At 39.2% G+C, this 25,558-nt stretch overlaps 1 protein-coding gene across 1 annotated transcript in view; it reads right to left on the bottom strand.

The window, feature by feature from the left end:
* The window catches only part of Necab1 (N-terminal EF-hand calcium binding protein 1), a 154,632-nt gene that overhangs the window by 92,678 nt on the left and 36,396 nt on the right, over positions 1–25,558 (bottom strand). The window contains exon 4 of the mRNA XM_028871618.2: positions 4,104–4,129. Within this exon, the coding sequence (XP_028727451.1) occupies positions 4,104–4,129 (26 nt within the window). The remainder of the gene's footprint in view (positions 1–4,103; positions 4,130–25,558) is intronic.

The following is a 25,558-nucleotide window of genomic DNA, read 5'->3' as shown; positions in this document are numbered from 1 at the left end:
GTAGCCCCACCTTCCACTTCAAAATTTTTGACCTCTTCTAAATGATTATTGTTACACGCACACATGTACCTATGTAACATTTTGAGTCTGTTTAGCGTTGCTTATATGTACATATGTCCAGAGCTGATCTTTCAAAATAAAAATGCCTTTCATAGTCAAGATGTTTGGCTTAGCTAGCAAAGCGTGGTGAAGAGAAATTCAGTTTTCTTTCCATTTTTACATCACGTGTGCTAGCACATGCATGCAGAGGCCAGTACAGCATATGAAGAAACTATGTCTGGAGGCTTCAGATAGGAACCCCTCAGGGTTTCATTCATTTTCCCCCTTCCTCATTTACAAATCTGTTCATTTCGACTCCCCGCATAGAGAGGGCACAACCACACGGTAAGTGATATAGCAATGACTGATTCTGAGCATGGAGGGACCAACAAGGTCATCCATGAATATCAGCTTGAGATGGGAAGCTAAGCGAGGTGGTGAGGCTCGGTGTCCTAAGTTCACCAGTAAGAGAGGAAGCTGGATGAGCTGTGAACATATCCTTGCTCAGTGTTCTCCTTTTATCCTCAAGTTTAGGTTACTGTTCTCAACTATCTGTGTCAGAGTTCTCTAGAGTCTCACTGATTTTCTTCTCTGTGGACCAGCAGTTGGAACGTGTTAGAATACATGGTCTCAGGCCCATAGACCTGCTGATTCACAAATGCGCTTTAATAAGCTATGAGGTGATTTATGGGTGCATTTAAGTTTGGGAAGCATGAAATCTAGTGAACTTGCTACAAATGAAGATTATTAGTAAAGTCTCATCTGCTAAATCAGAATCTTGGGGGTTAAGGCCAGAAATCAACATTTCTACAGATTCTAAAAGTTTGACATGAACATTAAATTTAAGATGGCTATGTGCAACAGGTAGGTGAAACACTTTGAAAAGAAGAGTATTGTAGAATATTATTTGAAGATGTGTTACATTTATTTATGCTGTGGAACATTTGTTTTAATGATTCAAAGATGTGTTGCATTCTTCTATGTTGCATTTGTTTAACTCTGTGCAGCTGTGTTACTGGGCATTTCTATCTGACTGTGTTCTTCAGATTACATGGGATAAAACCCTATATCTCATCTCACTTAGTTGCCTTTTCTGCCTCATTTACAAGGTGCTAACAAGGTACACACTGTGGAAGTCATGTATATTCATGAGATGAATGTTTTCTGATACTATTTCCTACTCTGATGCAGTAGCTATGGGTCCTTTTGTTCTGACTTGATCTTCTTAAACCAGACCTGAAATTCAATTTAGAACATTGAGTTGCAGAATAAAATCCAGAATTTCAGTAGAGATTATTCTAAGGGAGTTTGTTAAGTGTGAGTGATCAGTCCAAAAAACCTTAACAGAAAAATGCACTTTGAAGAACCATACATAATCAAAATTCTCTTGTCTATCTTGATGGTACCATCCACATTCACCAATGGTGATTCAGCTTATATACTCAGACAATGCAATGTTATTAATTAAAACATTATTTATATATTACTCTCATAAGTTAGACTGCAAAGATATTTTAAAGTAATATTTTAATAGATTTTGAGTTTAGGTCCATAATTGAATTAACTGATGAATTAACTAAAAGCTTAATTAAGCTAAGATCTAGATGCCTAGAATCTGTAATTGGTTTCTAGGAGAAAGTGCATGAAATCTCTGTTCTGTCAATCAAACCCCACCCCTCCCATGCCTACAGGGAACTTGTATGAGATGTGACTCGACATATTTCACTTGCTGGCACTGAAGCCTTGGCTTTGATTAAAATCCAACTTAAATATTTATTTTATATTCAAATAATTATTTGAAATGAAGCTGCAATCTAGAAATAAAAATGCATATTCTACAGCAGAGAAGAGGATTATAACAAGATTGTGAATATAATCACTGGATTGAAAAATATAAAGAAATTCTGTGTTGAATTAAAGCCCAATCACTTTCCTTCCTAAAACTATGGGGAGAGGGAAGCGTTCAAATTCTCCAATATATACAGAGTAGATGACTAATCAAGTCTCATTATTATAGGGAAAGAAAAAAAATCATCTGCTTGGATGATTAAGTGAAGACTCACAGCTACGCTTTAAAGTTTAGTAATTTTAGGAGAAGACAGATTTGTAAGTTACTCCTTAAGGACAGACAGACAATAGTCACTAAATGTTTTTTGTCTTAAAGATATTAATAAGTTTTTTTTTTCAATTAGCTCTTCTTACTCAGGCAAAGGAATTTTCTAAACAATTGGAGAGAGTTGTTAATTTGGCCTGCTGCTGTGGTGATATTATGTTCCCCAAAATATTTTTGTGCACCCTAATAAATTTATCTGGGGTCAGAGAACAGAACAGTCATTAGATAGACATAGAGGCCAGAAAATGGTGGCACTCATGCCTTTAATACTATCACTTGGGAGGCAGAGATCCATCTGGATCTCTGTGAGTTTAAAGCCACACTAGAAACAGCCAGGCATGGTGACTCACGCCTTTAATCCCAGGAAGTGATGACAGAAAGCAGAAAGGTATACAAGGCATGAAAACCAGGAACTAGAGCTGGTTAAGCTTTTAGGCTTTGGAACAGCACAGTTCAGCTGACAGGCATCCAGTCTGAGGAAACAGGATCAGCTGAGGAATTGGCGAGGTGAGGTGGCTGTGGCTTGTTCTGCTTCTCTGATCTTCCAGCATTCACCCCAATACCCAGCTCCAGGTTTGTTTTATTAATAAGACCCTTTAGGGTTCATGCTACATGTTGCACCTAAGCATCTGAGAGAAACAGGTCTCCAAATTCATGAACTGAGCAAGGTAGTTGTTTCAGTTTCTCCCATTATCTCTCCTTCACTGGCAAGGGTTGTGTACCCATGAGAATGGATTGCAACTTGACCTTCGCGGGCTTTGCCATTCATCACACATTTTGGTGTCATGGTCTAGGTGAACTCTTTCATCTGTTTAACCCAGTAATTTTCATGTGTAGCTGAAGCTACCTGTGACTATGTGAAGGTATGGCAGGATTTCCCCATAACTCCAAAAACCTAACAACCCCACCCCCACCCCGATACCAAAACGCCTGGCTTCTGCACTGGAACTTGTTTCTTCAGTTGGATGCTTGTTCCTGAACTAGAGAGGCATTGTGCAGGTGTTATGCAGGAAGCATAGCATCTGATGGCCACTGAAACATTTGAAAGCTCCTGGTCAGTGGTCATCATTTGCTTTGGTCAGTTGCCGCCTTCACCCTGCATTGTGACACATCATCCTGGCAAAATCTCTGTTGATCTGCTGGAGGGTCAGCAGTCTTCAATGCCAGAAAGTGTCCGTTTGGATGATTGTGGTGAGCCCTAACACTGTAAGAAGTCTACAGTACCAAGAAATATTTGTGATTTCAATGAGAAGTGTTAGAAGACCTTTCTTCTGGCTACCTAAATGTTTCAGGCTGTCTAGACAATAAAATCATACTTGAGCAAAAGTGGTATTTGACACATTCATCTCAAAATGAAAAATACCAAATCTTCCCATATGCAGAGACATATATATCTGTTTCAAGTTTAGTAGTTTCCATTTTCATAACAAAGAATAGATTTCAGATTATTTACTTTTCTACATTTTTAATCTCTGCCCTCTGTTCCCAGCCACAAAAATAACAGAAATAAATGAAGACTAGGCATTTGAAAATATTTCTTTCTCTGCACTTGTACATTTTTCAAAAAGGCATTTAAGTTTCTAGAATAATTGCACTGATATGGAACAAAGTTATTTTTATATTTCAAGGATACAGCTTTGGAAAGGCTGCACGTTGGTTATGAAGCAAATGGAGAAGCTGCATTTAGCTAGTGAAGAATTCGTTTCTATAAAAACTATTCCACAATCCCAATTCTCTTTTCATGAGCAAATTAACTAGGCCCCACTGTTTAAGTAATATACATACTGGGGCCAAATTCCAGGACAAGAAACCCCCGACGACGACTCTGCCAGATGCTTCGCTTTACTGCCAGAATTTTAACATCAAAGTGTTAATATAATGTAAAGTAGATTACATTATCCCTTTCCTGAATCAAGTCAACAACAGTTTGGTTGGTCTTAAAGATACTCACCACACAGTTCTTCTGTGTCAAGATTGCTGAAAAGAGAGAAAAAAAAGATGTTATTCTTTGTTAGTGTTTTTTCACTTATCTTTTATTTTCTCCAGAGCTGAAGACTGATAAAGTCACAATATTGGGATAAAATGTTAATAAATATATTACTGTCAGAAGAATAATGCCATAGCCATGACCTGTGGTACAGAAATGAAAAGATACTTCAGTATTAGTCAATTACCTCACACATGATACAAATGATCTTCCGTGGGTCCATCCATAGTCCTTCATTTAAGTTTCTAAACATTAAATACAGTTATTCTCCAGTCCCCATAATTGTTTAATAAAGGTATGTGGTTAGGATAGTTCTCTTAGCCATTCTACATTGTTGAGTACTTTCACATTATTAGTAATGATTATATCTGAGTCTGCTTGAACAAATAATTCTGTATTTGTGCTTTTCCTTTCAACATACTAGAAAAATAATACACAAAGAACATGTGCTCTGGGGCCAGAACGCTTGAGTCCAAATCTTAACTCCACAGTGATCTTGGATACTTCACCCCAATGAGTCTTACTGTCTCTGGTTCAAAAGGCTGTTTCAGTGTTCAAGTGGATTGGGCACAGGGAACTGGGGTCACTGGGGCAAAGATGGCCATTTAATAAAAGCATCATGATTGTTGACTTAACAGAACCAGAGCTGACATACTTTTGAAACAAGTTTGCTTCAATGCTTATTTCAAGTGATTTCTAAGATATAATAGTTACATGGCTCAAAATTCAGATGTAAACAATAGAAAATCATTACAATTAAGAAGAAAAATTCAAAATATTGGGATGAAATGCTAATAAATATGTGATTATCAGAATAATAATGCCATGGCCACGGTCCAAGAAGGGTATGGTACAGGAATGAAAATATACTTCAGTATTAGTCAATACATCGTTATAATTAATCACATTATGAGAGAAAGAAGCATACAATATTAGCAATGATAAATAATAATTTAACTATAATTCCTATTTTTTAAAAATTAAAATATGAGGACTAGAAACATATCTCTTTAAAGATCTAAAGTATATGAGGATCAGCTAGGAACATGAGTTTGAAAAATCTTAGAACTTCCACTTATCACATGTCAAAGTTCAACATACACTTTCATAGACAAGTCTTCCTGTAAGTCATAGGAAGGGTTGCCAGACATGAGAGACACTGTCATAGCATTCCATCACCAGCCCTATTATTCTTTGTAATGTAACTAAACTCAATATTTCATTATATGACACCAAATATTCTATCTGAATATTTTGATACTTAAATGCATGGTTTTGTAAATAGAGTTGCCACTAGACAGAATATGTAAGGCCTGTTGTGTTAGTTTTGGTGTGGGCTCCTCATTATTCATTTGTTTATTGCACAGACATGTATTGCTACATATTAGATATTATTCTAACTGCCATTAACACCGGAGGCTGCAATATATATCAAAATGAATATATTAGATTCCTAGTCTCTTGGAGCTCAGTTCAAAAGTAGACCCAGATGCCAGACACAGTGGCACCTGCCTTTAATACCAGCACTCAGGAGACACAGGCAGGTAGATCTCTGTGCATTCAAGGCCAGCCTGGTATACATAGAAAGTTCTAGGACAGTTAGAGCTACATAGTGATACCTTGTCTCAAACACACACAAAAAGAGGTAAACTCATATTTAAAATAAATAAATTACAATAAATCAGTTGATGTCAGAGAACTGGAAAACTTTTCTCAGGGATCAAAGAGTGTATCTCAGGGTAATACAATTAAACTAAAGTTCAAAGGTTAAATGTGAGTAGAAAAAGTAGATGAACAAGGGATATTCTTATTGAAAGTATTTTTTTCAATAGAAGTTAAAAGTGTGACTAGGAATTCATTCAATTTCAGGGAATTAAGCTATTCCTTTGCCTGAAATGTAGGTCATCAGTGAGGAAATGGGGCTGAACAAATAGAAGGCCTAACACAACAATGTATGAAGTTCCTCTTTGCCTTATCAATTTGGAATCACAGAAAAATCTAAAGGTGAGCCACTTGATTAGATTACAGCTTGACTAGGTTACAGCTTGACTAGGTTATATTGACAAATCAGTTTCAATTAGGTAGTGGTAGAAGGAAAGCAAAGACAGAGCCCCCTTTTCAGGTTACCGAAGTATCCAGGGCTCACTAATGTTGGCGGAGCACACAATCCAGTGTGTACGCAGTCTCATTCACGGGGTGGGGCAAGAGGATATCTTTGTACTAACCTTCACTTTATTTTTGTGTATACTTATATAACATACAAACAAGTATGTCTATAAATCTATATTTGCTTTATAATCTAATAATACAGTATTTTTAAAGATATAGTTCTCGATACCACTCCCCAGGACTCCACTTTTCCTATATTAATTAACAAGGGAGTGTGGTCTGTAGCAATTCTCTCCACTAGTGATAGGTAGAGATGAGGAGATGGGTGGGGAAAAGCTGATACTTTTGAAAGGTTTTGAAGAGAAACCAAAAGAATGTTTTAAAACGCATAGAATTCAGGGTTAGCTAGCGCAGGCATTTTGTAGTATCACTGTAAGATATAAGATTTTTTTTTCTAAGTCTTACTGTTTTTATAGAACTGCAGACTTGAAAAGGACATTAAAGGGCACTGGTTTTGTACTTGTTTGCTTCAGTGGTCCACAGGTTCATGATAAGATTTGTTTTGAATTTTCAAAAGAATAAACAGCTCCAATTTATTATTGAAAATTAAATTACTTGGAATACAGTATAAAGTAGAACAGCTAGGAATAATGAACACAAGAGCCCTGCTCATTCATTACTACAAAATGATGCTTGTCAAGTGTTCATGGCTCCAGCATGCTGTATTCAGTCGTTTTTGTGCCATTGCTGTTAGTAGTGCGTAGGAAGCCATAGTTCTCTTTACAGCAGGCTTACATGGATAAATTACAGTAGGACTCATTTCAAACTGTGATCTATTACATCCTGTAGTAAGGCAAGATTGTAAAGGACACCTCAGCTACAGAAGAGTTCAGAGTGTATCTGGTAACGTAGGATTTTCCTGCTTCTATCCATGTTTATAGCAAAAAGTCCAATGGTATTTTACCAATGGCATCATATTAAAATAAAAGAGAGAGAGAGAGAGGGTAAGGGTAAGAGAGAGAAAGCCAGATGAAAAGAATGAATTCTGGTTATAAACAGTTCACATTCCTACAGAAACAGAACAGGAGGGGTATTAATAGAAGAACCCCTTCTCATCTTGTGGCCAGAAAGGGATAGAAACCAAACACAAAGCTACGCATAGCCATCTTATTGGCAATAATGAAAATAAAGACAAAGAAAGCAAATGTGCAGTAGATGAGTAGCTATGTGAATTGTGTGTTATCATAATCACTAAATGCAACTGAAGAGTTCTCACTATCATGGAAAAATATATATATTCAAAAATTATACAAATATGAAACCAGAGGTAAATTGGCTATATACATACATATTGGTCAAAAATTATTTGGAAGAAGTGAATGAATATGGTGACAGTCAACCCACACTGCTCTTGGGTGATAGAACATCAGGGAGGTTTGTTTCTTCCTTTTACCTTTCTAAAATACCGTTGTCTATAATCATCATATTTCCCTCTTAATGGAAATGATAAGTTTTGTGGTTGGACTGAAAGAAATCAGGAAAAGTAAGGTGTTAAGGTTAACAGGTGAGATCCATAGTTTCTTTGAACACACTACGCAACATCCTATGAGTTTGCTTAGTAGAGGTTGCATTCAGTCTGTTCATTTTGACCCAACACTCCATTTTAAAACTCCACCATTTGACATCCTGTATATAAGAAACAGTGACATGGTGGGCAATATTTAACAGCATTCACATCCAACCCCGAAGGCCCTAGAAGCTGTACTCTACTGTGTAGTGGGTAGCCATTCCAGCTTGGATCTGGAAGTTCCAACCCCCATTGAGACTCTGGCAACTGTCACGCCTACGAGGCGGGGCGAGGGGAGGCGCCTGGGGCACCGATATTGGAGAAATTATTTTGGCCACTCCACGTAGTTAAAAGGATATTTATTTAATGGCGTAACTCACAAATTAAGTAATGGGTAGGTCGCAGGGTCTGGGGAAGGTGTAACGCAGTCCAGCGGTGTTCTCCGGAGCTCTGCACAGTAAATCTGCACTGGTCAGCGTCCCGGCACCGAGAGAGCGCCCAGAGAGAGCGCTGGCCCATCCAGCTCTCGGGTCCCCAGGCGCCTCCCCTCGCCCCGCCTCGTATGCGTGACAGTTGCCAGAGTCTCAATGGGGGTTGGAACTTCCAGATCCAAGCTGGAATGGCTACCCACTACACTACTGTGCTGTCTTGTACTCTCTAAACTCCGATGAACCAAATTTCTGTCCTAAGAAGTGTGTTTGCCACTCAGCAAAAGAGAGAAAACCATGGTACTGTGGTTGGTAACTCAAGATCCCCAGCTCGCAGCTTAGGTTATGCCTCAGAACAATTGTATATTCATATCAACATTCTTATTATCTCACTTAGGTATTTTCCTACAGATTTACCTGCATTTCAGCTCAAAAATACTAACAATGAATTGTAACTTTCCCATTGAAAGATCACCATTCTAAACTCCTCCTTTATAGGCTCCTTTCCAAAACTACAATTTCCATATCCTACGTATCTTTGCTGAAATCTTTAAAGGCCAGGTTCATGTATGAATTTGAACTCTCCTAACATTGAAACCAATTAAAATTAGATTGTTTTTTTACACATTAACACATCCCATATATGGGAGATAAGCTAGAGTTAGAAGAGGCACATTTTTTTCTTGAGCTTCAAGTTATTGATTTACTCAGTCATAACATACTAATTATTTCCTCTGTGCCTTGTAGTAAGCTGCTTTGTGTCCCCAAAATACTTGTGTCTTACACTCAGTATGTGAAATAAAGTCTTTGTAGATACAAGCAAATTAAGATGGGAGTTATATTGCATTAGTGTGTGTGCTAAGTGACTTCCTCTTTAGATGAGAAAAGGAAGAAAACTCGGGATATTGAGACACAGACACAGAGAAGGCTGTGGAGTCAGGCAGAGATTCGAACTGTTCTTCCACGAGCCAAGAAATGCCAGCATTTGCCAGCTACCACGAGAAGCTGAGAGAAACAAGGAACACTTCCCCACTTAAGACTGGAGAGAGCAAAGTCTCGCTGAGCCTGTATGCTGGACTTCAGAACTATCACAGAATAAATTCCTATTGTTTTCAGCTACTCTGTTTATTATACTTCCCATAGTAGTTCTAGGAAACTCTTAAAGCCTTTTCTAATATGTGTGGGGTTCAAGTAGCCATGCACATCAAATAGCATTATGTTTTGGTCTCTGTGTCTCTTCACTGTCCTTTGGGCACTCCATGAACTCAAGAGCTAGTTTATAAGTTGGGTGTTACTACACTGCAATTATGGTAGGAAATGTAAACAGATAGAGCTGGTAAACCACTGCTAACATGCATGGAGTACTGAGCAGGAGCTGTATACCCCTTGAGCAGCTTCAAGGGCACTTCACTCTACATAAAGACTCTGTGACTTACCTGTTACTTTCTCATTGTACAAGTGATGGTAAGTTTCTTGTTAGAAATACCCATCCTATCCAATGAGTGAGTGGTGTCACCTGTATGCAAACCCAGGCACATCTAACTGGAGAGCTCTTGTGTTCTCCTATGGGAATCTGGAGTCAGCTGCATACAGAATAGTCAGCTATAGTAAGGAAAGAGGTGAGGATCTGAGGAGCCCTTTAAGAATATTCACTGGGACTCTTCATGCAAATGCACCACTTTTTAGACTTACAAAGGAGAGACTAGGAAGTTCTCCAATTTTGTCTTCCTGCTGGGGCTGTATGTCACCCCACAGCAAGGACTAGGCACCATTCACTGAATATACAAATACTGAACAGAGTTACTTCCACTCTGCAGAGACTCTTACTGCTCTGTAGAACTCTACAGAGATCCAAGTGATAGTTTATGGACTGAATCCATCATTTCAGGCACAAATGGAAGGAGAGGGACTATAACGGAACATGATGATCAGAAGAGCAGCCAGGAGGAACCAGTTCAGAAGGCAAGGAGTAGAGAGCCATAAACTCAGACACGAAAGAGAAAGTACAGGAAGGTCTGGAGAGGGCCGCTTGCAATTCACATTTAGGGCTTTTGATAACGTTCAGAACAAGACTTATAATCCTTCTCTGAAATCTGGAGCCTTGGAAATAACAGAACTATGATTCTGAGAAATGAAGCATGAAAGTATAACCAATGAACACAGTGTTTTCAACCTAGATGAGGACAGATCCCAAACAAGGACATAGATAACACAAAAAAGTGGAGTGAAGAAAAATATATTCTCCAGGCTTATCTCCAATCAAAGGGAAGATGAGGATTTTTTTTTTTCAGGGAGGTTATACTCACTCATGTAGGGATTGAGATTGCCCAGTTTAAAGTCGTCACTTAAGAAAGCAGAGATAGTAGACACATTTTGGGATACACATGGGGGCTATGCATGGGATGCATTTTTGCAAAGATCCAAATACTGGACAGGCATGTCTCCGGGTGTACTTAGCTTGCGGCATAAAGAGCTTCTGACAATAAGGAGAAGGGTTCTTTGCAGTTACACTAATAAAGTTGGCCCTGAAAGACGCCTGCCTTTCTAAAGCTAACAAAAACAGGAAATAAGGTGTGACTAAGGGGACTGAGGGCGGAGGGCACAAAGAGAGGATAGCACTTGCATTCACAAAAGCATAGAATTATAATCTGGAAAATGAGGAAAGACGAGGCAAGGGGAGGGAATGGCCACAGCAGAGACCGAAGAATGGCCTGGAGAGTGGGAGGCAACTTTCTTTCTGAATTTGTTTTTCTTAGGGCAGAAATCTAATAGGTTTATGCTCCAGCCTGGTTTTTAGTTTAGAGGTTTCTCAATCTAATTGAACCTAGGAACTGCCTGGGGAATTCAGAAATGCAGATTTCCAGGCCAAACCCCTAGGAGAGTGCTTCAGGGACTCAAGGTGTGTGCAGGGACTTCTCCTTTAGAAGCCTGCTGAGGAGATGTTTTGTTACCAGCCTTCACCTTTCAAAACTCTCACAAGGCAAACAAAGCATTTCCCAACCATTGAACATAATCCACAAAGAATATTCCTTGCTCTGCAAGCAGGGCTTAAATTTCCTATAATTATATACTCTGTTAATCTAAGCTCAATAATTATATACACAGCAAAACACTCTGTTACTCCTTTGTTCAGCTCCTAGAGAACTCAGTTACATCCAGCAGGGGGCGAGACCTGATTGTTTAAAAGGTCACTCCAAGTGTCAACAGACTATTTGGTTTTGCTCTCTTAAAGCAACCCCTATAACTGATGGAGAAACCTGACTTTCCTGAATATTCTCCAGAGGACTGAGAACAACTGTTATAACTTACTTCCTTGGCCTTGGATGCTGTTTTCTCACTCAGACTCTGGTTTAGTTTGTGCAGCCACCTTCTGGGCTTGAATATTCACTTGAATATTCTACTACTACATAACTACATATCCCCCTCCCTCTCAAACTACTTCTTCTTCTTCTTCTTCTTCTTCTTCTTCTTCTTCTTCTTCTTCTTCTTCTTCTTCTTCGACAGGGTTTCTCTGCGTAGCTTTGCGCCTTTCCTGGATCTCGCTCTGTAGACCAGGCTGGCCTTGAACTCACAAAGATATGCCTGCCTCTGCCACCCGAGTGCTGGAATTAAAGGCATGTGCCACCACTGCCCGGCTCAAACTTCTTTTAATGTTAGAGTCACTCAAAAAGCTTGTTAAAATGTAATTTCCTAGACCCTATGCCTGGAACTTCCCCTACCGAGCAGTTTTTATCTCAAGCTTCCCACAATTGTGCTACTGATTCCGGGGTCATAATTTAAGCAGCAGTGATGGATGTCAACAGGTGCATTTGAGCTCAGTGTCTCTTTTCCTTGGTCCAAGTTAGATGCTCTAAAAAGTCAGGCACTCTGAATCACAAATGCCACCTGTCAGACTGCACGGTTCCTGTCTCACTAACTTATTCTCAGAACATCAGCAAGTTTTCTCAACTTATCAATTATTCACAAATAGACTGACTTTAGACCCTACCTTTAAAACATTCAAAAAAGAACTCAAGACAGTTTTCTTAAAGCCTATGATTTTTTAACAGCCTTCTAAGTACAATGTGAAAAATTGTATCTTGACTGTCATTTAAAAGTTGTTGACGGGGCCCGTATAATGGGCCTGGCAACTAATATTCTGGAATATTAGTTTGCATCCAGAAAACCACACAGAAAACAGTCTGAATTTACAGTTGTGCAATAAGCTAACACAATGAAGAGGAAGCGAAGAGAAAGAGGTAATAAAAAATTGCCAGGCACTACTCTTGTTAAAATGTGTTGTCCAAGTGCTGAAGCATACCATAACTGACAAGCTGAGGCTTAGCACTGGACTCTTGCTGCTCGAGGAGTCTTGAGCTCTAATTGGCTGATTGACAGTTATTGCCTTTCAGACCGACAAAGCTGTCCCATGGCTGATGTCTTCAGAGGACACATAATAGGCGGCTCTCCACCCACTCTCCACTTCTCTTTTCTGTTCTGTTTCACTGCCTTTGCCATGGTGTGCAACACCTCCCACATCCAACCTGCATCAGCTTCCAGACTCTCTGGGGACCTCAACTCCCCTTTTCATTTTCTGACTGTCTCCTTTATTATCTCTTCCACCTCCTCCTGCCACTTCCCGTACATCATGGTTTTCAACTGGAAAGACTCATCCGTAAGACACAGCAAGCATCTCTTACTACTTCCACTTACCCCATCTATTCTGAGACTCATTTTCCCTGTCTTTGGGGAACTTGCACTCAACTATGTATTCCAGGAGGGGCTGCTGGCCATAGTACCCTGACTTGGTTAACTTTCTTACCACTCTGACAGGATGTCTGCTATAGACAACTTAAAAAGAGGGGAGATTTTTTTTTTTTTTTTTTTTTTTTTTTGGTTTTTTTGAGACAGGGTTTCTCTGTGTAGCTTTGCGCCTTTCCTGGAACTCACTTGGTAGCCCAGGCTGGCCTCGAACTCACAGTGATCCGCCTGGCTCTGCCTCCCGAGTGCTGGGATTAAAGGCGTGCGCCGCCGCCGCCGCCGCCGCCGCCGCCGCCGCCGCCGCCACCACCACCCGGCAAGAGGGGAGATTTTTATTGGCTCAGAGATTTGAACCCATCACGGCTGGAAAGCATGTGTATTAGTCACTTTCCTTGTCGATGAAATATCTGGTGAGAAGTAACTTAAAGTTGAAAGGCTTATGTTGGCTTACAGTGTGGAAGGATATCTTTCTTCATCACTGCATCAAGACATGAAGGAAGGCAGGAGAGCATGGGGATGAAAGTGAAAGGCTGACTGGTCATTGGTCACCCACAGCCAGGAAGCGGAGAGTGAAGAAGAATGCGGGCTGTGCTTTAAAAACCAAGTAATGTTCCCAGTATCCCTGCTTCTTTCATGAGAGCCCGCCTCCTACTGGCCCTTCAAACTCCACTGTTAGCTGGGGAACAAGTGTTCAGTGCATGAACCCACAGGGGGGTTTGCTTTCAGACCACAATAGCAAGGTAAAGCATAGAAGCTCATAGCACAGTGTGGTAGGAGCAAAGAGTAAAACACTGGCCTTAGCAAGCTTTTCTTTCATCTCCTTTTATCTCATCCTGGCCACCAGCACAAGGCATGATCCCACCCCCAGTCACAGTAGGTCACCTTCAATTAGTTAATGCTCTTTAGAAAGGCCCCTGAGTATGTTTTACTAATTGCTTAGGCATTTTTGTTTGTTTGTTTGCTTGTTTTTGAGACAGGTTAATCTGTGTAGCTTGGCTGTCCTGGAACTCACTCGGGAGACCAGGCTAGCCTTGAACTAGAGATCGAACTGTTTCTGCATCCCAAGTGCTGGGATTAAAGGCAAGTACCACCAAAGACAATGCCTCCTGTGTGCCAGACTATCCCTGAATTCACTCTGCAGCTGAGATGACCATCAACTTCTCCTGATATATCTGCCTCAACCTTTAGAGATGGCTGAGTGCACCATGTCTGGGGATTGAATCCAGGTTTTATGCTTGCTAGACAAGTACTCTGTCAACTGAACTATATCTCCTACTAGGCATTTCTCAATCCAGTTAAGTAAGAATTAATATTTATCTTCACATAACTCGATATTTACCTTACTTCAACCCAACACACCCTAGTCACAGGCACATGTACCAAAGTCTTCTCGCTCCTTGGATGTGACAAATGGTCCCAGATTGAGAACTTTACACAGTACTAGTCCACTGACTATACCTTTAGGACTTTATATGGCTGCCACAGGAGGATTGTTAAAGTAGCTGAGGTGGGATATTAACTTCATACTGTATAAAGTCAATCTCTCTCTGAGCCATAACGCTCCTTCTGGTTGAATAGAGGAATCCTAAGACAGTGTGAAAGCCGGGGAAAGGAATAGATACATAATAATAGCGACATAGTGACTCAGATCCTTTGAACCTGTTGTCAAGTCCAGGAAATCATTCACCACCACCCCTCACTCAAACTTCTCTCTCCTGTCCAAGCTATTTTGAGTTGGTGTTCAGTCATCTGTTTCTAAAAGAAGACTGACTAAAATCAAACATTTGTAGCCACTGGGAACAACTAACAGGTAAGTTAATCTTTCCTAGAAATGTTAGTTTGGGGTCTTCTGTTTGTTTAGCTTTATCTGTTGCTTAGTGTTTGAGTTCTGTCTGTCTCCCTTCTGTGCGTCTTGATTTTTCCTCCACGAGCTCATCTACTAGTGCCTCCCCCAGCCCCCGGAACTCTTCAGTAGCTGCACACAGCTCCTGAGGAGAGCTGTCCATGCTCTCTGGAGAAGTGTGGGATGCTTACATTTTCAATTCCTGCCAGACTGATATCTTTGTAGAACACTATAAAAATGAATGACTAGATCATGTACTTGGATGTCATGGGAGTGACAAACTGCTACAAGATTTTTCACAGAGCTCTTAGGCTCATGCTTGTCTCCATGTGGACAAATAACAGTTTGTGAGTTGACATCAGCCCGTGGCCTCTGCCTTGGGTGGTACCCACATGGGTAGCTGCAGCAGCTCAGCTGGCTTTAAATCTCCTGATCTAAATTATGTTTAAGAAATTGGTTTGTGTTACTACACTGTGGAATAAAAACCTGTTCCTATTTGGGGGACTGTCATGAATAAGTCAAGTCTCCACTGTTTAATTTTGTAAACTCAATAGATATTTAAGAAGTCCAATTTTAACAAACAAACAAAAAAAGAAAACCATGTTCATTTAAGAACTCCAGTTCTTAAAGACCAAAAAACATCAAGAAAGCATTTATCATATTAATATCCATCTATCTTTTTACCATTTCATAAGTTATTGCACAATATCATCAGCATCAATATCATGAAATGTTTTACTAATAAGAAGGTTGAACAAAGTGAGTGAGTCTAAGAATTAAATGTCAGAAAACTCATATACAGTTTTGTGGCTATACCCAAAGCTTGAGAAAATTGTACTAATTTGCTATGACTTGGAATGTTCAAATATTTTCAAAAAATAAAAAGAACTCAGAGAAATAAAAAAGTTGCTTTGGTGAATAGGAAAATTATGTGTTAGGAGCACTTAAATACCTTTTTTATGTGATAAAAATTGTCACGCATAATTCTGAGCCTGGCATACCTCATAAAATTCTTGATCTCTATTTTTCCTAATATTTCAAAAATCTAATCTTCTAGGCTTACTGCAAAATACCAGTTTCCTTTTGAGTATTCGGTCTTTGTCGTCAGGCAGACAGTACAAGAAAGTCAAGTAGAAATGTTCCAGAAAAAGCTGTTCAGCATGAGAGAGAAAGAAAGACAATATAAGGAGTAAAAAAATGAATTTCCCCCTTTTAATCTTTTTTAAAACTGATAACATGTTTGTATCAAAATTCATTCAAGACTTTGAGTTAGACACAAGGGGGAACTGAATTTCTTATATAAATTTTGATGTTATTAGGCAAGTTCAAAGTGACAGAATTGAAGCACAAAGTTAAGCTAAAAACACAAAATGTTACTTATAAATGAATGGGAGGGGAGTTATCACAGGGAATCAAGATACGTTGTATTTGCTTCAGTTTTCTCTTGGGCCAATTAGCAAATTTTCAGATAGCTTGAATTTTGTATGTGGGATGGAGGAGAAGGGCTGAAGAAAATCCCACATTGCAGACTTTACATATATCTTTATTTATAATGATAAATAGAATTTTACTTTACTAATTACTATTTCCAAATCATTTAAAACTAAGTTTCCTTTCTTGACACTTTTGCTAACAAAGAGTGAATTTCAAAATCCCTATTGAGGCAGTTTTTGAGGCTGGTAGAACTATCGAATTTTAATAAACTAGAGATCAAGTTAAGTTCACGGATTAAAACTATTACGACATAATTGCTGCACTTTCCATTTTGATGACAGTGCCGTGTCTGTTATTTTTTTGTCTCCTCCTGAAGGATCAAGTTTAAGGACAATCGTTGGGAAACAGTTGCTCTTGCCATTTCAATATTATTAACAGCTGTGTTGGAACATCAAGCCAGGGAAGACCGTGCATGCCAGCGACCAAAACACAGACAGGCACACTGGAGAATGTGAGCCCGAAAGATCTCCATCAGAACACAAGTTGGCAATGTTGGGGGAGTCATTCCAGCACCGAAAGTTTGGCTTATGTAACTCACTTGAAAATCAAACACCATCTCTCCTGGTCCACGTTACATTAAAGCTGGCAGGAAGGTAATTAGGCGCCATTCTGTGGTAATTAAGGATATGCCACTTTTATTCACTTAGCCCAGCTTGCTCTCTGCTTCACAGAATTTAGGATGTACCAGGTGGCATTGCATTCTGGAAAGCCCGTGGTATGACGGCAACTCAAAGGCAAGTGGTGCTTTGCTTGCTTTCAAAAGCTACTTCAAGAAAAACACACTTCAAAAATTAAGAAAACGGATGCTACTCAAAAAACAGAAACATCCAGCTGTTCAAAGAAATCCCATTGCTCACTTATGAAAGTTTTCACCAGATTAAGGGACTGTTGATTTTGTATGAAGACAAAAATTTCAAGAATAGTGTGTTTTTTTAATGTGTATAAGAACAACTAATAAAAAGAGAGGCCCTGAATTTGAAAGAGAGCTAGGAGGAGTGTATTCAGAGGAGGAGGTAAAGGGAAGAGAGAAATTATGTAATTCTATTGTACTCTCAAAAAAATAAAAGAAATAATTTTTAAAAAATCAAGTTCTATTAATATAGCTATTGTATGTTTACTTGGTGACCAATGCTTTCTTGGCAACTGTGATGGTTAGCTTGAATTGCCAACTAGAAGAATCTAGAATCACATATGAAGAGTCTCAATGAATAATTGTCTAGATCAGACTGACCTGTGGCTTTGTCTGCTGGGCATTCTCTTGATCACATTGATTGAAGTGTGAAGCACCCTGGGTGGCCACATTTGCTGGGTAGAGAATCCTGACTGTGCAGCATGAATTTGTTGATTCACTGCTCTCTGCTCTTTACAGTGGAAATAGTGTAACCAGTTCTTTCACATTTCTGCTATAGTAGACTATAACCTGGAACTGCGAGTCAAAACAAACCATTTCTCTTCCCAAGTTGTTTCAGGGTATTTTATTACAGAAATAGAAAATAAAACTAAGTGTCAAATACCCCTTTCAAGTTACATGACTTTGACTTAGATATGTAGTGCTGCATCTTCTGGTCTAAAAATCAGTCTTTTCAAGTAATAGAATGGGTGTTCTAACTGTACAGAGCAATGTAATCTGTGGAACATGAACCAATGCCTTCATGAGGACACACACACTACATACTACATTATGCTGTGTAGGGGAAGTATTTTAGAATATGATTTGTATGCCCAGATTTATTCAAATCCCCCAAGGGGGATTGAGAATGACCCTCAATTGACTAGTAATAAATTTGCACTCCCTGGTAGAATGAAAGCTCAAAATATAAAGCAAGTTAAATTGTTGATGGAAAACGTTCCATTTACACCCAAGTGCTGTAGTCTGCTCTACTCTCTGCAGAAAAAACAGTGCAGTGTAGAGGAGAGAAGGTGGCAGAGATTCAGAAACCCTGGTTTCCAGCCTAAGCTAGGTCATTCATGATTGTTGGAAATCACCTAACCTCTTTATACTCAGTTTATTTAAGATTACGTAGAAGAGCTGGAATGGAAGACCCCTTCCAAAGAGGGCCTTTCTTCTTAGTATACTCTGTCAGGGTCCCCAAGTTCCTTCTCTGCTGACATGATAAACACCATGGCCAAGAGCAACTTGGGAAAGAAAGGGCTGGCTTTAGCTTCTAGGGTATAGTTTATCATCCAGGGAAGTCAAGGCAGGAATGAGGTGGCAAGTACTGAAGCAGAGGCCACAGCATGCTGATCACTGACTTACTTCCCTGGCCATGCGCAGCAACCTTTCTTAGACAGTCAGGCCACCTGTCCAGAGTGGTACCAGTCACAGTGGGTGAGCCCCATACATCAATTACCCATCAAGACTTTGTCCCCACAGACATGTCCACAAGCTATCTGATGGAGGCAATTCCTCAGTTGAAGTTCCCTCTTACCAGCTGTGTCCAGATGACAATTAAAACTAATTATTAGTCAGTTATCTAAAAACACAAAGCAAGCATTCATCTTAGAAGGAGGTAGGTAGTGCTGTGCACAGGTCCAAGATTCCACATCTGGTCCTTCCTAGCCCAAAGCTAACGCCAGGGTTAAACAGATATTTGCTTAAGTGAAACAAAGCGAATTCTAGCATTCAGTGTGGACATTCCCTGGGGTCTATGCATCTCCCCATGCCTCAGCATAGTGTTGAAGCATGTAGCAGCCAGTTCTCTAACAACATACAGCTGGGCCTGTGAGAACTCATTAAACACATTTCTATGCTACATGCTAAGCAATATTGAAAATCTTTTGTTTGTAACTTTGTTAATCACAGCTGTTTTGGAACGTAAAGAAAAGGATAGAAGGAGAAAACGTGAAGAGACCCCTCTTTATTAAGGAAAGTGTTTGCCCATGACCCTCTTGGATATCAAGGGGAATGGGATTAATAATTACATCCATCAAAGAAATGCTACTGGAAGAACACTGAACAGCAGACATTTTCCTTGACTGCTGACCCCTACTCCCCACAGCCAAGGCTATTTTTCTGGCACCTAGAATCACTGCTGACCATTTCTCCTGTCTATACCAACTTTAATAAAACTCACATATCAAACAATTTATAATATGCATAATGTCCCAAGATCTATCAAGAAAGACAATGAAAAATTCTCTGGCCACCTAGATGTCATCCTTGTCTTTGCACTGTTCGGTGTTATGCAAAATGTCCCATATATCAGAAAAGCCTCTGGGTATGGTTAAAAAGTACCGACAGTCCACAGAGAAGAGAAAGCCTAGAACTTACTTGATGAGCAAAGAGCTCCAGGAGACAAGCTGTTCCAGCCCCCAGAAAACAAACAGGGAACAGCAACCAATAAGCCCTCCCACACAGTCCCTTGAGGGCTGCTGAGAGTTTTCCTCTATTTTCCATGATGTTAAGGTGTAGCTAAGCCAATCTGCCCTTCTCTCCTCTGTCTCTTAGGGATGAGAAGCAAGGAAATGTTCTAAAAGAAACAACATCACATTTATTTGTTACACATATAGATTTTTGTATTAGACACAACTTCAAGCCCCAGGACAGGGCTGTCCTTTGAAGCTGGAGATAAATAAACCTTTTAATAGGTGGCAATCAGCTTGTAGACCTCCCAGTCTAACTCTATGGAACCACAGGCACTCTTGACTGTACAGTCCTCCATCTTCCGGCTCAGGCCGGAAGACCTCCATCACCGGGATTCAGAATGCTTTTCTCCATTGTCAGACTGGCCACCTCCACACTACCAACCAGAAAGGATCTTCTCTCCCAAGACTGAAAGCCAGCCTGCTCAGCTACTTTCCTTCCTTGATGTCCTTGAAAATAAGTCTCAGGCTGTTGTCATTGTTACTCAACCACACACTAGGAGTAGACAGGGAAGCAGTCTCACACAGGAATACCAGCTCTTAACTCAACCCTCCCTTTCAGAGGAGTTAAGTGAAAGAGTTATTCTACACCCCCCATCTACCTCTCTACTGTGCAAATCTATGTTCTTAAAGAAAGGCCATTTTACAAGATATTGTTATATCCAGAAGACATAATGGGGGTGGAGGTGATTTCTGTCAACTGCCTCTCATTTGTAAAGCTCTATAACAGAAGAGATTAATCTTGCAGAGCTCTATTCCTAAGCTAGGTTGTTGGCCACTTTTTATGAGCTTATCATTCTATTTTATTGTCCTTTATAATACTTCTTGAAACATTAGATTTCTATTGATCAGGCCTAGCTGCGAACTCCCAAGTATCATGAATATTCCTAAAAGGAGAGTTAGTGTGCAGAACTAAGTCAATGGCTTGACTTCACAGCCACCACACTTTCTCCTGTCCCGAACCCAGGAGGCAGCACTAAGCAATTAATTAATCCACGTACCATGTGGTTCTGTATTCACAAGTACTGCTGACTCTAGTTAAACAAACTTCATCTATTTATGTAGCACCTTCCTTGGCTGGGAGAATAAACTGCTTAACATTTGTTCCTAAGCTTTCACAATTTTCCTTCCAGAACATATTATTAGCTCCACTTAATATTCAAAGAGAGTAGAGCATTGGAAAGTCTTCTTGGCCAGACGCAGAGTGAAGATTGCTGCTCTGTCAGGCGACAAGGGAGTGTTCAGAGGCAGATTCACTGAGCAGTTGGGCAGAATATGATGTGACTTTGGGGAAGTTCTCCACTTCACTGAGACTCAGTTTCCTCCTGTGCAAAATGGCATCCATCAGGAATGTGCCTTCAAGAATGAATTAAAAAAAATTAAAAATTGTTTTTTTTTGGATACAGGTTCTCACTATGTATCTCTGGCTGCCCTGAAACTCCATATGTAGACCAGAATGGCCTTGAAATCACAGAGATCTGCCTGCCTCTGCCTCCCATGTGCTGAGGTTAAAGGTATGAACCACATACCTGGCTTTGGAGATTAAGCAAATTAATGAGTAAAAACTGCTTAGACCTGAACATAGTAAACAATCCATAAAACTGACTATTAATATTTTTCTACATCCCAGGGTAATTATCGTGATCCTTCTAGATCAGAAATGTTTAAATTGACTCAGGAAGACGAAGGGTATAGATCCTTCGAGAGGGTGCTGCAGACGGCATTTGGTCAAGCACAGCGTCTTCACTGGTATGCCACCTCCAGACTTGTTACCTTTCATCAATTCTCTTTACTTTGGGATATCTGCGTTTCACTCCAGCCAGCTTCGGGTTTGAGACTCTCACCCATCTCTGCACTGAACAAAGGGCAGACACCCCAGTGCCCTGCTGGTTCCTAAGCTCTTCCACAGCCAAGGCTTGCCTGTCAGGCATCTCCCTCATCATCTTGAACTTGATGCTTCAGACATGCAGCATGTATGATCTTCAACTGCCACATTCTCTCACCTCAGGGCTTCCATGTATGCCCTTCTCTTTGGTCGAGCTCTCCCATCATCTTCTGCCACAGCTACTTCTTTGCCTTTCTTTGTTAAAACACCATGAAAACCCAGCCATGAGCCTGAGACTTTTGAGGACCTCTTGAGACCTGGTCAGTGTACCAACTCCCTCCAAAACATTGCATTTCCCTGTTATAAGAAACCATTTTTGGTTTGGTTTTTTTGTTTTTTGTTTTTGTTTTGTTTTTGTTTTTCGAGACAGGGTTTCTCTGTGTAACTTTGCGCCTTTCCTGGAACTTACTTGGTAGCCCAGGCTGGCCTTGAACTCACAGAGATCTGCCTGGCTCTGTCTCCCAAGTGCTGGGATTAAAGGCATGCGCCACCACCGCCCGGCTTGTTTTGTTTTAATAAAAATATTTTCATACAATATATTTTGGTCATATTCGTTCCCCTCTCCAACTTCTCCTAGATACCCCCACCTGTCTATCCACCCAACTTCATGTTCTCCCTCCCTCTCTCTTTCCCAAACAAAAAATGAAAATAAAACAAACAAAATCTAAAAAGACCAAAAAAAAAAAAAAAACCCCACCTCTTAAATCAAACAGAAACAATAAATGCAGAAAAAACCCTGGAGTCCACTTTGTGTTGGCCAACTATTCCTCGGCACAAGACGTTCTCTGAAGTGTGGTTAATCCAGTCAGTGTCACTCCATTGGAGAACACCGATTTTCTCTTTTCCAACAGGTATGAATTGCAAAGAACTTCTAGGTTAGGAGTGGCACTTTGCATCTACTTCCCTTCCCCACGCAGGGATGTTGTTTGGAGAAACCACGCTCTATGTGCTATATGCTTACTTTCTCTACTAAAGGATAAAATTCTAGTTCACCATAACATTCCCAGGACCAAACAAAATACCCATCACTTAATAAACACTCAGTAACTCATTGCTGAAAGATGGCAAGCTCTGTTTGGATGGGCAAGACAGAACTGAGTTCATGATTGTACTAGACACAGTAGAACTTGAGTTCAAATTAAATGTTTCTTCTCTTCTTAATTGCCCGAGTCTTCTCCCCCAGAATCCTTTAGAATTTTTACTGGGCCTTTGCAGTTCTCTCTTACAATATCAAACTAGTTTTTCTATAGCAGAATTAATGTAAAATGATTCACAAAACATGACTTGTAAGCTAAAAGGAAGATAAACAAATAATGGTTCTTTGATGTTTGCACATAAAACATTGAAAGTTTTGTACAACAATTTAGCTGTTCTCTTTCAGTTCCCACCAAAATGCAAATTGCAATATTTATGATATTTTATAGTTGATGTCCAGGATTGATGTTGCTCAGGTTAAAAATGTAGTTTATTTTCTTTGTTTCAATGATAGTAAATAATAAATCAGGCAAGCATTTCCTTTGTGGTCTGTTCCCATGGAAAGGATAGTCTTGTCACAGGCTTCAACATTCAGATTACTTTGTTCACTTCACTTCACACACACAAAAAAAATTCAATATAATGCAATGAAGATAAATGCCACAAAAAATAAGTTAAAATCATAACCTGATATCTGAATCACAGCTCCTCCTGAGGTTCAGAAACCATCACGGAAGAGGGGGCAGAGAGACTGTAAGAGGCACAGAAGATGGATGACTAGAGTGAAGCAGTGCTGTATTGGCACATATGAATTCACTGCGGTTGTGACAGCATGCCCAAGAACAATAAGAGATCAAGCCAGACAAAATGCTAGAGAAGGGAAATGAGCTCAAAGTGCCACTGCTGCCTGATGAGCTATAGGATGGCTGATGGGAGAGGGAAGCCAACTTTCCTCAAGGATGAGGCATCTACCTATGAATAGGGCTCCTAGGGCTCCAGGAGATGGCACTCCATCTATACAAATATGGGCCATGATGAGTGGACTCACACTTGTTTGGGGAAATTGGGGGTAGAATATCCTAGTCTTTTCATGGGAATATATCTCTCTGGAGATACCTTTTTACTTACATTATTTCTATGCATTCTCATTAATCATCCAAGGTATAGATACAATTAATGGACAATAGAAAAAAATGAAAAATACAGTATAATGGCCTCAAATCTAAGACTGAGAGTGCAGAATACAAGTAGGAATTCACAGGAATTAGATTAAATAACAAACAAGACTTTTGATTTTAGACACCTCTTTTCAGCTTTTCTCATTTAAACAAATCCAGAACACATACAATTTCTTACCATGAAGTTGGAAAAGGTGGGATGTGTTACAGAAGGGAATTAAATACACTAGTCACAGTTTTACTATTCTTATTTATGATTTGAACAAATGTAAAATGATAATAAATAGTAATTCTCTGTTTATTTCCTGGTCCATAGAAAAGTGTTTAATCATTTTTCAAACAATTGGACTCTATTTTTTGTCTCTAGTCTTTTTTTTTTTGAACAACTGACCTTTGGGCCAAAAGTCAGGTGACCTCCCTGAGATCAATGCATTATGCAAGCATCTCTGGCTGCCTGGAAATATTGCCTTTAAATAACTTCCAGACAATAAACATTTTTAAAGGACAGATTATTTGAACATAATGATTCTTATTAAGAAAGTAACACACAGTCATGCTAAATTATATTTTATCGTCAAAATTAAGCACCGTGAAGATTGTGGGTTAAGGTCAAACATGGATGGAAATATCAAGAGACAAGGATGTCTTACCAAACCTCTCAGTCATGGAAAGTAGACGACATCACGTACATTGGAACAAAAATCAGCTCTCTATAAGTTATTTGGAAAACAATCTCCCACCCATGAATATGTCAGCTTACCTTAAATATGAAGCAGTTATTCATATACAACACATGGCATGTGTAATTCACTGTAGGTGATGAAGAAGTACTTACTGGGTAAATAAATGAATAAGTAGAGAATTAATGACTAGTTTCATGGAATCTGCAAACTCAGCCAGAATAATTATTATCAAAATTGACAGTCTGGAATTTCACAGTGAAAAAGAAAAAGAAAAAAGGAAAAAAAAAAAAACTCAGCCAAAAGAAATTCTTCATTGTGGCTGCAAGTGAGTCTTTATGCTTTTCTACCCCCATGCAATCAAGATAGAAAGAGAAAATTAGTTGTGCAAATCCTCAAACCCTATGGTCCAATAGAGGTAGATTTCTAATTATGCTGAATCACTATGTTTAATTTAAAGTTGATTAAAAATAGAATCCTTGAAAATCATAAAAATAAAATTAAATCCCTAAAGCCATTAGCGAATGAGACAAGAACAATAATGTTCACCTGAGGCTGGTGCTCAGCTTTCACCCCATTAGATTTTGAGATAAGTGCTAAAAGCTTTGGTTATTTAGTCTATCTTTTTCTTACTGAGAAACCTTTTAAGGCCAGAGAAGAGCATAATAGTCTATGTAGTAATCACTTCTTCCTAAGCAATAGAAACTATTTTTACATATAAGTGAAGAATGATTAATATTGGGAAAAATAAATTATTCATTTGTACATATATGTCTCTGTTAAAATAAGGAATTAAATCACATTTATATTTTAAATTATATTTCACAAGTTTTACTTCACAAGAATAGAGTATTATTTTTAAGAGAAATATCCTTTGAAACTAATTTTCATTCAGTCTTAAGCCAAATTAATCATGTACTGGGCTCCAAATAAAAGGGCTAATTAAAGAATTTATATGATAGACTCTGTCAATGGCATTATTCCTTTTATCCAATCTATAGGGTCTAAATGCTTAAGTTCTCATAAATATACCTCTGCAAAATATCTTACATCAAATCAATACATAATGTTTTGTGTCAATCAATTAATTATTTATAAGTTTAGTACAGTGATTACAAGAACTAGAAAACAAGGGCTCTTGTTTCAGATATTATAAT

The sequence above is a fragment of the Peromyscus leucopus genome, chromosome 2 (genome assembly GCF_004664715.2).
Source record: "Peromyscus leucopus breed LL Stock chromosome 2, UCI_PerLeu_2.1, whole genome shotgun sequence".
Classification (NCBI taxonomy): domain Eukaryota; kingdom Metazoa; phylum Chordata; class Mammalia; order Rodentia; family Cricetidae; genus Peromyscus; species Peromyscus leucopus.
Note: the sequence above shows the minus strand (reverse complement) of the source record. Positions and strands in the feature narration are given on the sequence as shown.